Source organism: Ailuropoda melanoleuca, chromosome 12, assembly GCF_002007445.2.
Source record: "Ailuropoda melanoleuca isolate Jingjing chromosome 12, ASM200744v2, whole genome shotgun sequence".
NCBI lineage: Eukaryota > Metazoa > Chordata > Mammalia > Carnivora > Ursidae > Ailuropoda > Ailuropoda melanoleuca.
The window spans coordinates 31,738,135-31,752,145 of record NC_048229.1 but is presented as its reverse complement, the minus strand read 5'-3'; the positions used below and the strand labels follow the sequence as shown (position 1 = coordinate 31,752,145).

Genomic DNA, 14,011 nt, shown 5'->3' with positions numbered 1-14,011 from the left:
AGACCGACATATTTTCCGAAGAAAAGTTACTCTGGGGCCCTCCCTCCGGGACATCCCTCCCTCCCACCTCCCGCCGCGGGGGCCTGGGAACCAAGCCCCGGGGCGTGGGGTTGTGCGCGCGCGAGCTCGGGCACGTCGTGCCTCCATCCCCCGCCCTGGCACCACCTGGGACGCCACTCCTGACACGTAACACCAGGGACAAACGGGCTTCTGGAGGAGAGACCACCCTGCCCACAAGGACCACCCTGTGTGCGCACGCGCGCGCGCTCACTCCCGCGGGGCCTCGGCCTGCGGACCCCGCGGGCTGAGCCCCCGACACACGCCCAGACCACACCCACCGCAGCCGGGACACGCTGACCGCGCGCTCTTGCCGCCCACGCGCACTCTCCCGCTTTCGCGGCTCCCAGCGCCCCCTGGCGGGCACTCGGGACCTGAGCGGGCTGCGCTCCGAAATCCCGGAGCGAAGCGGTCCGCGCTCAGGGCTCCAGGGCGGGTCGCGAGGATCCCGCTGGGTTCCCCTGTGCGGCCACCTGGAGCCCTCCGTTTCTGTGCCTTCTTCGCTTTCGAGTCCAGAACCGCCTGTAGGAAGCCCTGGATCCCTATGAATGGTTGCCAGTGCCCAAGGGCCTCCGAGCTTCCTTCCTTATTTGCAAACAGCAAAGATTAGTTGATTCTAAGATGAAACCTCAGGGGGAGAGCCAGTAACAATAGCTAAGGTTTAGATACCAGGCACAATCTTTTTTTTTTTTTTTTAAGATTTTAATTTGAGAGAGAGAAAAAGCACTTACGGAAAGGGAGAAGCTGACTCCCCGTTGAGCAGAGAGCCCAATGTGGGGCTTGATCCCAGGACCCCCAGATCACGGCTCCAGCCTAAGATGCTTAAGGGACTAAGCCATTCAGACGCCTCCCAGGCACAATCTTTAACTTGGTGCGTTTATTGTCTCGATTTGTCTCCTGCATAATTTATAAGGCTGATGTACCATTATCGTCCCTATTTCACAGATGAGGAAAGTGAGGCACAGCTAAGCAGCTTGCCCAGGATTAATGATTCCGAGCCTGCATTGCCAACACTGTGTTTCTTTCCTTTTTTTTTTTTTAAGATTTTATTTATTTATTTATTTGACAGAGATAGAGACAGCCAGCGAGAGAGGGAACACAAGCAGGGGGAGTGNGAGGAAGAAGCAGGCTCATAGCAGAGGAGCCTGATGTGGGGCTCGATCCCATAACGCCGGGATCACGCCCTGAGCCGAAGGCAGATGCTTAACCGCTGTGCCACCCAGGCGCCCCCAACACTGTGTTTCTAACACTCCTCGCATACAAGGTGCTCTTGGATTTCCAAGATTCTAGGATCGGAACACTGAGAAACCAAACGTTCTGAGACTAGAGCGTGTCTTCTGCCGAATCTGCCACCGACGGTTCTGATTTCTTTTTTGAGACAACTGGATTAAAAATAATAATCAGTAAGTTAAAGATTAAAAATACACGCCGTTTTAAAAAAATATTCTTGGGCCGCCTGAAAGTTGTCTACTTAGGGCGAGAGCCGCGAACCAACGACTTGAGGCCGAGGGAAATTTGCATAAGAGGGAGGAGCCATTTACCCTTTATCCCCGCCCCTTGGCGGCTCCAGCCACTTTACCAAGATGGCGGTAACCGGAAGTATGTCACGGGAGGGGGCGGGAGATCTGCGCGCGCAGGCCACAAACCGGATTTCGGTGCGCCCGTGGCCGAATACTTCCTTTGCCAAGATGGTGCTGGGAGGCAGTGGCGGCGGCAGCACGCGCTGCTCGAAAAGCGAGGCCGATTCCGGCTTCCTGGGGCTGCGGCCCACTTCGGTGGACCCGGCGCTGAGGCGGCGGCGGCGAGGCCCAAGAAATAAGAAACGAGGCTGGCGGCGGCTCGCTCAGGAGCCGCTGGGGCTGGAAGTTGATCAGTTCCTAGAGGACGTGCGGTTGCAGGAGCGCACGAGCGGGTGCGTGGGGCGGGACTTACGGGCCGGCCACGTTAGGAGTGGCGGGGTGCGAGACCAAGCGTGCTTGGGGGGACTTCCGGGAGGCTGTGCGAGTCTGTTTCGGGCTCCGCTGGACCCTGGGGTGAGGTTGCGGGACTTGGGTTACCAGATACAGGACCCCCATTGTCAAATTAGAATTCCGGTAAATAGTGATTGTAGCGCAAGCACGTGCCGTGCATCCATTTTTGCGTAGTGCTGAGCATTAACTATTGCGGCACTTTAAGCATTATGATTTGTTAAGTACTAAGTTCTGTGATTTAAAGGAGAGGCTTTAGCTTGGTGGGATCCCATGGCGGGAAGAAGGCGGTTGAACGAGCATAGCATTAGAGGAAGGCCGGGCCCCTGAGAGGTAAGCCTCCCTCCCCAGCAGCTTGCACCCTCCCCAACATCTCTGGCTGACATTCTGCTTTTCTCTCTCACAGTGGCTTGGTGTCAGAGGCCCCGGATGAGAAACTCTTCTTCGTGGATACTGGCTCCAAGAAAAAAGGTGCGAAAGAGCTTTCGGTGTCCCTGCTAGGTCCTTCTCTAGGCCGGCTCAGCCTCCGAGAGAGTCTCTGTTGATGGCATGGAGTGGATGGCAGGCATCGGCTAGGAAGAGTCTTTGCTATAAACAAGAGGGCTTGGAATGAAAGACTAACAAGTCAGATTTTTTTTTTTTTGAGGTATCCGAGCTCTCAGTCTTCAATCTGGCAATTCCCAAGTCTCCGTCTGGCCTGCAGGGGTCTGCCTGTGAGTAGATTAAACGTAAATTAGGAGGCTTCTCATTAACGTGCAGAAAAGTTGTAAGGGATGAGACCTGTTTTAGTAAGATGTGCTTGAATAAGAATGAGAGGATCTGTTTTAATGAGTAGGTAAGAAGCTCATCTTAATCTGCTTGCTTTGATTTGCCAAAAGGCAGGGTTGGGGGGGAGCTGCTGAAACACAGTGCAGGAGAGGTGAGTTAGAGGTGGCTTGAGCAAATGATATGCTTTTCATCGGTAGGTAGAAAAACAGACCGGGAATAGACTATCGCTTTAACGAGGGGATAGAAAACAAGCTAAGGGTCTGCTTTAATGAGCAAATGGCAAGCTGTTTTAGCAGCAGGATGCCCTCACGGAGCATGTGTGAGTTCAGTCCAGGGGTCCGTTCCAAGGAACTGAGACGGCCTGTTTCAGTGAGCAGAAAAAGAGACTTGCTTTGAGGTGCAGGAAACTTTGAGCAAGCAAGCAAGAGATGATTATTAAAGAGGTCACCTTTTACGGGAGCGAGCGTGTGAACAGCGAGGGGAAGGCAGGACCTGCCCTAGTGAACAGGGAGGGTAGTCACGAAGGCCTGCTGTGGCCAGTATGAAGTCTCTTTGGGAACAGAGGAGAGGCAGGTTATAGTTTCCGCTTTAGGCTTAAAAAGGAAAGACAGAGGCACTGTTCGTGGCCTGTTAGTCTGGCTGTGGCTTACGGGCTCCATTCCGGTGCTACAGCAGCTCCAGTGGCCTGTGACTGACCGACTCGTGGCTCTCAGTTTCAGGCCCTGGGGACACAGGGAAGAAAAAAAAGAAACAAAAAAACAAAGATAATAGGGACCGTGGGCTTTCCCAGGTGATCACAGTGCCTTATGCCGTTGTAGTAATTACTTTTCCAGACAACTACCTGAGGTAGGCAATAAGGTTCTCACTTTGGAAGGCCCGGAGAAATGAGGTCTTCTATGATGTAGCCTGGGAAACGGAAGGACATGGGTTCTGTCCTAGCGTGTGTGGTCCTGGAGTTTGCTTTTCACTATCGGGTGAAAGAAGGTGGAAAACCGTTGTGCTGAGAATCAGCCATTTTGAGTCCCGAGTCCAGCTCCCTGGGCCTCAGTGTCACTTGGTCGACTTCTTTCTCGTTAGCATTCCTGGTTTCCCTGCCTTGTCCAGAAGCCCCTAGTGGGCAGGGCTGCGGGTCTGATGCTCTCTCTGTTCCCAGCACAGGGCTGCCTCCAGGTGGCCCCGGAAATGGGTGTGTGGGGGGGAGGGTTGGCAGAGCTTGGACACCTTGGTCACCTCTTTCCCCAGGTGGAGGGGGGGGCCAGCCCGAGGCCTCCACGTCTGCACCAGGATGCGGGTCTGATGGCTGCCGGGGAGTTGAAACGCAGCGGGGTGGGGAGTTGGTCTTGGGAAACGAGAGGAGACCAGAGCCCTTGATTGCTCTCCTTTTTCCCAACCCCAGAGCTGAACAAGAAGAGGACCAAAAGCCAGAAAAGGTCACTTCTTCTCAAGAAACCCCTCCGTGTTGACCTCGTCCTAGAGAACACATCCAAAGTCCCTGCCCCCAAAGAGTGAGTGCCCCCCACCCCCAGACCCGTCTTTCCTGCTGGGCTCTGGCATCATGCCCTCCTCTGCCACAGCTGCCACTCACTTCCGGCCCTAAGGGAGTTCCTGGGGAGGGATGGGGTCAGGTGAGCGTCACTTGGAGGGGAGGGATGGGGTCAGGTGAGCGTCACTTGGAGGGGAGGGATGGGGTCCGACTGGGGCTTTGGGAGGGTGGTTGGGAGGAAATGAGGTGGGGCCGGGGTGTTGTGGCTGAGGCAGGCAGCTGGGGGGCCTCGGCCCAGCCAGGAGCTCTGGGGATGGAGAGGAGGGATGACAGGTGGTAGCCATCAGGAGGCCTGGCAGGCTGGCTTAGTGACAGCTCTGAAGGAGGGGAGGTTAGGTGGTGATGGGGCGGACAGAGGGCGGCTCCTGAGATGGGGATGTGGGAGGAACGGCTGTGGGGGCGAACCCGAGGTCGGTTTTGAACTGATGTATGAGGTTCCTGGGAGATCTGAAGGGCTAGGGCTGCAGAGGCCACCATATTGTTGGCTCTCGGGTCGGGCTGGGCTCTGAAGCTGGCTAGGAGACGCAGGAGGAGCCCAGAGGAGGTTCACCTTGTAGGGGGTGCTCGGGAGAGGGGCTGTTGAGTAGTGGGGGGTGCAGAGCCCAACTGGGAGGAGGCGGGCCCTTTCTCAGTCTTCTGCTTCACTCCACCGGTGCTGCTGCTCCTCCACCCAGCGTCCTCGCCTACCAGATCCCCAACGCCAAGAAGCTCAAACGGAAGGAGCAGCTATGGGAGAAGCTGGCCAAGCAGGGCGAGCTGCCCCGGGAGGTGCGCAGGGCACAGGCCCGGCTCCTCAACCCTCCTGCGACCAAAGCCAAGCCCGGGCCCCAGGACACCATCGAGCGGCCTTTTTATGATCTCTGGGCCAAAGACAGTGAGTGCCCCTCCTGTTACTTGTGGGTGGGGATAAGGCTGCCATGCACAGTTGTGCAGGTTGTGCGCTGCACAAGAGCACCGCGTCTAAGGGAGAGGGGCTCTGTGGGTATTAACTCGATGATTCTTCGCCAAGTTCAGGGTCTTGAAGGGGCTTCTTTTTCCCAAGGGCCGCCCCCTGCCCCTTAGCCTTGGCTCCCTTCTGCTTTGTGGACCTGTCCATATGCTCTTTTGGCTGGCATTCAAAACCCGTCGAGGTCTGAGAGTCAGTCCTTCCCTTGTCCATGCTTTGGTGATGTTTTTATGAGGGGGGAGGGAGCCCTTCAGGCCACACCTGCAAGCTCTCGACAGCCACCCCCCACTGCCTCCGCAGACCCTCTGGAGCGGCCCCTGGCTGGCCAGGACACCTTTTTTCTGGAGCAGACCAAGAAGAAAGGGGTGAAGGTGAGACCGTGGCAGCAGGGCGTCCTTGGCAGCCGGTCGGAGGAGGGCTGTGGTGGTGGGAGCTGCACTGGGGCCCTCGAGCCTTGGTCTCAGCCTGGCCAAGACCACACGTGCAGGAGTTAGGCCTCAACCTGGTACCTCCGGAGGAGAGAGCCGGGTGGTGCGGTCAGCGGGAGGTGCTTCAGGGGGGTGAGTAAAGCTCCCCTGAGAAGAGGCCTGTACAGATCTGTCCACCGGGGGAGGCCGCTGTGCCTAGATAGGAGGGCAGGGCTGAGTAGCAGGTCTGGAGGAGGCTGGCCTGGTGGGGGGGAGCACAACTCAGATTTTGGAGTTTTCCTTTGAGTGGTTTTACGGAGGAGAGTGATGGGGTCCAGGTAGCAGCTCTGAGGAGACGAGATCGGGGCGGGGGGGGGGTTGAAGGGGTGACCCAGGACGGCACCTTTGGGCAGAAGCACTGGGACTGGCGGGCAGTCGGGGGTGGGGGCAGGGCACTTGCAGGGTTACCCCCAGGCTTATGCTGGGGACTGAGGGCCTTTGCTGGAGGCCACATGGGCAGCCATCGCCCCCAGCCTCCGCTGGGGTCTTACTGAGGTGAGGTCCCAACTGCATTCAGATTCGGGCCAGGTGGACCTGGGTTTTTGCATTTGTCACAGGCTCCCGGCAGGGTCCAGGGCCACACTAGGAGCCTTTATCAGCCCTCTGCTCGCTGTCCCCTGCTCTGAATGACAGAGATCACCTCACACCCTTTGCCGGTCTTGCTGCAGGTGTCAGAGTGACAGATTGGGGACTAAAATAAGGTGCCCTGTACCCCGTGTTTTCGCCAGTGTTGCGCACCACGGGGTCACGGGGATGTTTCTCAGGAAAGGCAGGCAGGGCCCCTCCCTGCAGGGAGCTTGCTCTCGCCCTGGGGATATGGCTCCCGTGGGTAGCACAGCAGCCAGGTAGCAGGTGTCCATTGTTGTAGACGCCGGACCACAGGCACCTCCCAGCTGAAGGCCGTGGGCCCTGCCAAGGACACTGCCGTCTGCCGAGCCTGGAGTCCCGCACCGGAGCTTGTGAGGTCTTGAGTCGTGGGGCTGCCAGGCTTCATGCTGTCTTGTCCTCCTCCAGCGGCCGCCACATCTGCACACCAAGCCCTCCCAGGTCCCTGCTGTGGAGGTGACACCAGCTGGAGCCTCCTACAACCCGTCTTTTGAGGACCACCAGGTACGCGGCCTCTCAGTTGTGACCCGGATGCTTGGTTGGCTTGCCTTCACCGGGCCCCTCCTCTGTGTCCGCCCACTGCTGGGGAGTCAGCAGTGACTGGGGCAGCCCCCTGGCCTGCCCTTCTGCAGCTCATGGTCCAGTGGGGGAGACAGACCCAATTCCCAGCCAGCAGTGACCCAGAGGGCTGGGAGGAGGGAACCCTGAGGAGCCTTGGGGGTCAGGGAGGGCTTCCTGGAGGAAGGGGATATCAGAGTTTAGACCAGAGGTCTGAGGAGGAGTTTGCTGTGGGAGGAGGGGAATGGGTGTTTCGGGCGTGTTCAAGAAGCAGCATGTGCAAAGGCCCGGGGGTGTATGAGACCGCGCCGCCTTTCCAGGGAGTCCACTGGACTTAGATGCAAAAGGCCTCAAAGAAATGTTCGCAGTCTGAGCAGGTGAGATTTATCTGAGGCCTAGGGTGCGTCAGCAGCGGGACACCTGGCGGTGAGAGTCACTGTGTGTTTTGGTGACCTCTGTTGAACACGGATGTCGTGAACAGAGGGGACAGACCTTTTGCCCTCGGGAGCACAGGTTCCCAGAGACAGGTTGAGATCATTGAGGAGACACGGGACACTCGAGCGAGTGCCGTTCAGCCTCGTTCACGGTAAGAGGGCCTCTTAGCCGACCAGGAGCAGAGCGAGCAGCCTTCTGCTCCTGAGGAACGGCGTCCACGGAAACAAACCCCGTGACGCCGAACAGGAGCAGGAGGAGGCTGGTCACAAGCAGAGGCGGCCACGGGCCACAGTCCGTTCCCCCGGGGACCGATGCGGGTGCGGGGGGAGAACGTGAAAGATCGGTCCGTGTTTTGTTGTTCACAGAACCGTAGCAGAGCTAGAATGCCCGCGCCTGAGGATTCGCCCACTTACTGCTCACGGTTTAATGGTTGTTAGTGTGTCTGCAGAATTGTGTGGCCCACACCAGTGTGTTAGACTGTTTTCATCACCCCAGAAAGAGACTGGGCGCCATCGGCCATCACCCTGCATGCCGCATCTTCCCTGGGTGGCTGCCACTGTCGGTCCTGTCTTTACGGGTTTGCCTCTGCTGTGTCTCACGTGAGACCGTACTGTGTGCAGAGATTAGGGACTGGCAGAGTAGGCAGGAGGCTCGGGAGTAGACAGCGCCCCCTGTCTGTGCCTGGGTCCTCACCCCCCCGACCCCTTCCCCTCCCAGACCCTGCTGCTGGCGGCCCATGAGGTCGAGCTGCAGCGGCAGAAGGATGCGGAGAAGCTGGAGCGGCGGCTGGCCCTGCCCGCCTCTGAGAAGCCTGCCACCCAGGTGAGCCCGCATCCACCCGCCCGGCCTCGCCCGGCCTCGCCCGGCCTCGCCCGGCCCCTGACCCACTGCCTCCCACCCCAGGAGTCTGCATTCCAGGAGATGTGCCAGGGGCTGCTGGAGGAGTCGGACGGGGAGGGGGAGCCGGGCGAGGGCCAGGACAAGGGGCCCGACGCTGGAGGCGAGCAGGCTGAAGGAGCGGAGGCCTCACCCACGCCCCTGCGCCTGGCCGCCGTGGAGAAGAAAACAGAGCAGCAGAGGCGGCGGGAGAAGGCCGCCCGGAAGATGGTGAGCACCACAGGCTCCAGCCTGCTTCTGCTTGTCTAGTAGCCCTTGGGCTCAGGATGCGGCAGGGAATGTTCCAGATCGAGTCTCGCTGCCTTGGTGTTCTTTTTTTTTTTTTTTTTTTTTTTTTTTTAATTTTTTTTTTTTTTCTAAGATTTTATTTATTTGACAGAGATAGAGACAGCCAGCGAGAGAGGGAACACAAGCAGGGGGAGTGGGAGAGGAAGAAGCAGGCTCACAGCAGAGGAGCCTGATGTGGGGCTTGATCCCTTAACGCCGGGATCACGCCCTGAGCCGAAGGCAGACGCTTAACCGCTGTGCCACCCAGGCGCCCCTCGCTGCCTTGGTGTTCTATTTCAGGGGGGAGGGGAGATTTATGGACCACCAGTGGGTAAGGAAGGTGGTTTTAGGAGACAACTGCTGTGAAGAAGTGGAGGAAGGTGGCGTCGGAGGGGCCCCCGTGGAGGGGCGGTCCCCCTGGGGACGGTGCTCCCCCCGGCCCCTGACTCCGACCGTCCTTGCTGCAGCGGGTTCAGCAGGCCGAGGTGCGGGCCGCCCGGCTCCGGCACCAGGAGCTCTTCAGGCTGCGCGGGATCAAGGCCCAGGTGGCGCGGAGGCTGGCGGAGCTGGCCCGGCGGCGGGAGCAGCGGCGGATGCGGCGGCTGGCCGAGGCGGACAGGCCCCGCAGGCTGGGGCGACTCAAGTGAGGCCCGGCGGTGGGGGTTCCCAGGGGGCGGGAGAGGGGGGCAGGGGTCCTGGTTCCCTGCCTGGCCGCCTTCTGGAAGATCATCTCTTCCCCCACAGAGCCCCATGTTCTGGAAGGCCCGCTGCCTAGGTGGGGCCTTTGGAATCGGCTGGGGTCAAGGCCAGCCCCTAACACCCCGCGCCCATGTTCTCTAGGTACCAGGCCCCCGACATTGACGTGCAGCTCAGCTCGGAGCTGTCTGACTCGCTCAGGACGCTAAAGGTATTTGCCCACCTGGGGTGTTGTGCTGTAGGGGAGACCCCGTGCCCCGTGATGATACCCATCCTTGCTCCCCGTGCCCCCAGGGGCTGTGGGTGACATCATGGCTGCCCCCGGGTTGAGCCGGTTGGGCTGATGCCTGGGGGCTGAGGGCATGGGGTCCTCGGGGCTGAGGGGCCCGCTGGTATGATGATTGGAGCCTGTGACCTGCAGAAGGCCTTTCCTCCCAGGCTGGTCCCAGAGCAGCCGCTGGTGTCCCGGCCCCACCTTTCCTTCTTCGGTGCCAGAGAGGTCTCCCTAAAGCTCAAAATGGGCCTTGTCCCTCCTCCGTTCAGAACCTGCCATAGCTCCCAGTGGCCTGGGCTCCTCGTTGCAGCCCTGGGCCCTGTGGCTTGGCCTGCCTTGGGGCTCCAACCAAGTCTCCTTCATTCGTGGGCCAGCCGTGTGCCCGCTGCTGCCCCCTGCCCGGTGTGCTCCACTCCTTCAGCGGCCTCTATCCCTTTGATTCTGCAGACCTAGCCCAGGGGTCCGTGCGTGTCACCCCACCTGCTCAGGGCTAGGCTGAGGCCTGTGGGGAGGTCAGAGGCCCCCCACGCTGAGGCCTCCCTCTCTGTGTCCCGCAGCCCGAAGGCAACATTCTCCGCGACCGTTTCAAGAGCTTCCAGAAGAGAAACATGATCGAGCCTCGGGAGAGAGCCAAGTGAGGGTCCCCGGGGCTGCCGTGGGGAGCGAGGGCTTCGGGAAACCTCTGCGCCTGTGCTTGGTGGGCTTGCTGGCCACTGACCGCTCCCTCCCCTCCTGCAGGTTCAAGCGGAAGTACAAAGTAAAGCTTGTGGAGAAGCGCGCGTTCCGTGAGATCCAGTGAGTGGCGCTCCCCTTCCCTGCCAGGCCTGCTGGGCTCCCGGCTGTGGCCGAAACCCCTCTAAGCTACTTGAGAAGGAGTCCTTGTCCTTCCCTCCTTCCTGGTGGGATCTTTTGGCCAGACCCGGGAGAGGGGCAGCCCGCTAGATGCCCTTGAACCCAGAGTCAGGGCAGGGGAGGGTCCCCAAAGGGAAATGGAAGGGTCCGAACTAGAGTTGGGGGGTGTCCAGTGAGTGAGGCCGTGGGGCCCTTCCTCCCTTCATGCCCTCAGTGCCCTCTCCTCTGTCCCCAGGTTATAGCTGCCGCGGGTTGCCGGAGCCCCCACCCCACAATAAAACACCGCTGACCGACACCTTGGGCTCGTGTGTGACTTGTCTCCCTCCTGGGGGCAGCTTCTCTGTGTGTCCTTCTGTAGCACGTAGGGGTGCAGGTGCGAGAACGTGCATCTCCACTAAAGCCTAGTGTGGCCAGATCTTAGGGGGAATAGGCAGAGGCGACGGGACTTGCAGGCCGGCGGGCACTGGGGGGCAGTGGAGACTGCAGCCGGGTGTCTGACGGGACACAGCCCACGTCCTTCTGCCCAGGTGACTGAGAGCAGGTCTGGGTACAGCCCTGTCGTGCGGGCGGTGCTGACTTTTGCCGAGCACCTACGGTGCTTGTGAGCGGACAGATTCCCTCCCAAAACCCCATTTGAGGGGGGCCAGTCCTCTCTGTTCTGAAGTTGAGGGACCGGAAGCACATCCGAAGGGACTAATCCCTCCTCCCCGTACCGGTTTCAAAGGGGATTTTTTAAAACCTTTTACAAGTAATAAAGGACCATATTCTCCGTGTGAATCACTGCTCCCAAAGCACCGTGACTCTTGTCCTGAACCTTTGTTTTCCAGTCAAGCCCATTCCCTTCTCTGCAAAAGTAACTGTCACTGTGGTTCAGCGTGAATGATTCCGGCACGTTCCGTATGTGATTCTGTTAAATTACATACATGCACGTGCAAAAATAGAATCGTTTTCATGTTTCTGTGTCTCGGATACAGTCATACTATACGTAGTTCTGTAGAACTTTCTACATGTGTACAGGGTACTTCTTTCTCTTAACCTTTTTTACAGCTGCTCAGAATTTCAGTGCGTGGGCGTGCCATAACGTCACCCCGGCTCCCACTGGTGCGTCTAATGACCCTGGAGGGAGTATCGTCCATGGGCCATTTCCCATGTGCCTGTAGGACAAGCACCTGGAAGGGAAAATATATGTAAAGGGTTTGATAGGTTCGGTCACATCCTCGTCCACGCTGGGATGTGCTGGTTTTTCCCCTGCAGTGCGGTTTGCTCCTAGCTTTCCCACTGTGTGATCTCCCAGTCTTCACTGGTTATCAGTGAGGTGGGTACATGTATGCGGGTCCTCACCGGCACTTTGCTCTGTGCTGGTTCAAACCTGACCGCTTTCCTCCTAGACGGCATTTTCTTGTTTACTTGGAGTAGTTGTTGGTTACGGCTCCTGAAGTCTGTCCTGCACGTTCCAGGTCCGAACATTTCTCCCAGGCTGTTGCCTTCTTGCTTTGTATCCGGTATCTGTCAGGCAGAAGACTGTTTGTCACGTTCTGTTAGCCTTTCCCTTTTTTACTGTGGCCTTTGGAAAGGTTCCTCTGGGACATGATGTTTATAAAAACAGAGCAAGCAGTTTATAAAAGAAGTGGATGAAGAGGAGACTAGTGTCAGCCCCCCTTCCTCCCGCATCCCGTGAAACATCACGGCTTTAAGGAACTGTCCCTGCTGTCGCTCCCCCTCCCCTCGTAAAAGTAAAAAGGAATGTTGTGCAGACAGGAGAATGTGCAGATGGGGAGGAGGGGGCAGGGCATGGTCAGCTGAGGTGAGAATCTGAGCCACTCTGTGCAGAAGGAGCCTTAAGCCTCAGCCTCTGACCCCAAAATCCCAGAAACCCATTCTGGGGAGGAAACTCTGGATGCCCAGAGCCAGCCACAGTGCATGCGTCAAATACGAGGGTGCCGGGGGTGGGCTGGTCAGCGCTATTCCCGTAGCCTGGAGAGCCCTCCAGAAGCTCGCAAGCTCGCGCTGTTTAATCGCCTGGGAAAATGCGTCTGTTCCCCTGCGTGCGGAACACGGGCCTGTGGCAAAGGCACGATGGGCGGTTTTCTGCGGTTTTCTGCACGTAAGTTAAAATTCACATCTGAATTTTACATCCAAAGAGAAAAAAACTGCTGAACTCGAGCTCCCAAAGATTTGCAAGCTGAGTGCTGTGCTGATGGCTCCAACTTCCTTTGAAACGCATGGAACAATGGGGTGTTAAGTGGGCAGAGGCCCAGATGCCTCGTAAAACAAATATAGTGACATGTGAATGGTAGAATCTAGGTGGGGGGGCACACGGAAAACTCAACATCACTGTTTGAAAAAGCATAGTTTTGGGGGGGCACATCAGCATGATGCCGCTGGAGCTCAAGTGTGGCCATTGATTCGCACGGGTTGATTCCTTCCACCGCCAGGCACCACCTCAGTTTGCATCATTCTTTTCCCTGAAGCGGGTCCCCCAAATGGTAAAAGCTCCAAGCACCACAAAATCTGGACCTGTCTCTGGCACCAAAAAATGGAAGAATCATCAAGAGCTTGGATGTGGGAGCCAGCATCCTGGCTTCAAAGCAGGCGCTGTGACATCCTAGCTGTGTGACCTCGTGAAGGTTATTCAACCTCTCTGTGCCTCAAAGTCCCCATCTGCAAAATGGACACAATGATACCTCATTGTGCCTTATGACGAGGATTGAGTGAGTCTGCCCAGGAAAGGTCTTAGCGCAGAGTAAGCGCTCTGTGTTTGCTCGTCTAACAATGTTAGGAAAAAAAACAAAAAAAATTTTTTTTGAAGTGGAAACTTCCATCTGTGCCAAGGACTCCTCACAAATGCTCTTACCTTTTGACCAACTAATTGCACTCCTGGGAACGTGCCCTAAGGAAATGGCCGGAAGTTTGGGGAGCGGCATCATGCAGAGGCGGGTGGGCCGGGGCGCCGTGCAGAATGGAAGGAAGCCGGTCATGGCCCCGGGCAGGCCTGGCCACTAACTGAGAGGACAGATGCACGCGTAATAACCGGGCCGTGTTTATGTGCAAATGCTTTGTGGAAAGAAGCAAACAGGATCCGCTGCCGTCCCCGCGGAGCTCATCAAACACCCCGGTGCCCAGAGTCTCGGGTGCGGGGAGTTCCTAGGGATTCTTTCCCCTTACTATTTCCAGCGTCTGCGAAAACCTTTCTAAAAACGAGAATTCACAAGCGGACAGAGAGCCCTCGATGCATACAAAGGTGTCCGCTGTTGTGCTATTTGGAAAACTAAAAACAGAGACAGTAACAGTCCAAAGACGCAACAGCGGGCCACAGCGGGATGTCTACACTTGGGCCTTTTCACCGCCACTTGTAAAGAGTCCGCCTTCAGCCGAACGTGTAAGGAGCTGGGGAAACACTTAGGGTCTGTCTCCAAGAACTGCTAAATAGGTCCAGGTCACCACAGGACCTCGACCAGTTTGCACGTGTCTGGAAACGCATGTGCAGAGAAAGGCGCAGGAGGCTGTCCCCGGAAGTGGATCCCGGTGGATACTTCCTCCATTCACTGCGTTTCAGCATGTTCTGGGTTTCCTCCCTTGTTGCTCAGGGCGGGGACGCTGGGTGGGCCCAGCGGACCCCATCCGCTCTGGCGGCAGAAGCTAGAGGCGGCGCCGCCCCCCCACCTCCCGCAGCCGGAC

The 14,011-nt window shown here is 57.9% G+C and overlaps 1 protein-coding gene and 2 non-coding genes across 4 annotated transcripts; all 3 read left to right on the top strand.

Annotated features, from left to right (window-relative positions):
- The first annotated feature begins 1,721 nt into the window (after window positions 1–1,721).
- NOP53 (NOP53 ribosome biogenesis factor) lies at window positions 1,722–10,628 on the top strand. 2 transcript variants are annotated; one of them, XM_034638003.1, is made up of 13 exons: window positions 1,722–1,969; window positions 2,431–2,495; window positions 4,189–4,297; window positions 5,010–5,209; window positions 5,582–5,652; window positions 6,763–6,858; window positions 8,065–8,169; window positions 8,251–8,454; window positions 8,979–9,154; window positions 9,352–9,418; window positions 10,039–10,115; window positions 10,220–10,276; window positions 10,569–10,628. In XM_034638003.1, exons 1-13 carry the CDS (start codon window positions 1,746–1,748, stop codon window positions 10,573–10,575), a joined length of 1,458 nt encoding a protein of 485 aa, XP_034493894.1. In that variant the 5' UTR covers window positions 1,722–1,745; the 3' UTR covers window positions 10,576–10,628. The 2 variants fall into 2 exon arrangements, with proteins under 2 accessions (XP_034493894.1, XP_034493895.1); XM_034638004.1 differs by lacking the exon at window positions 10,569–10,628 and having other exon boundaries at window positions 10,220–10,280.
- On the top strand, window positions 3,404–3,526 carry LOC117795327. The gene has a single exon (XR_004619299.1). It is a non-coding gene; the product is annotated as a small nucleolar RNA SNORA54 (small nucleolar RNA).
- On the top strand, window positions 9,461–9,570 carry LOC117795330. Its single transcript, XR_004619302.1, has one exon. It is a non-coding gene; the product is annotated as a small nucleolar RNA SNORD23 (small nucleolar RNA).
- Window positions 10,629–14,011: the final 3,383 nt, after the last annotated feature.

Bases quoted from the DNA above. Each gene is read 5' to 3' on its own strand.
- NOP53 (XM_034638003.1), top strand. From the start codon at position 1,746: ATGGTGCTGGGAGGCAGTGGCGGCGGCAGCACGCGCTGCTCGAAAAGC. The intron at 5,210-5,581 runs GTGAGTGCCCCT...CTGCCTCCGCAG, and splicing joins TGATCTCTGGGCCAAAGACA to ACCCTCTGGAGCGGCCCCTG. The intron at 8,170-8,250 runs GTGAGCCCGCAT...CTCCCACCCCAG, and splicing joins CTGAGAAGCCTGCCACCCAG to GAGTCTGCATTCCAGGAGAT.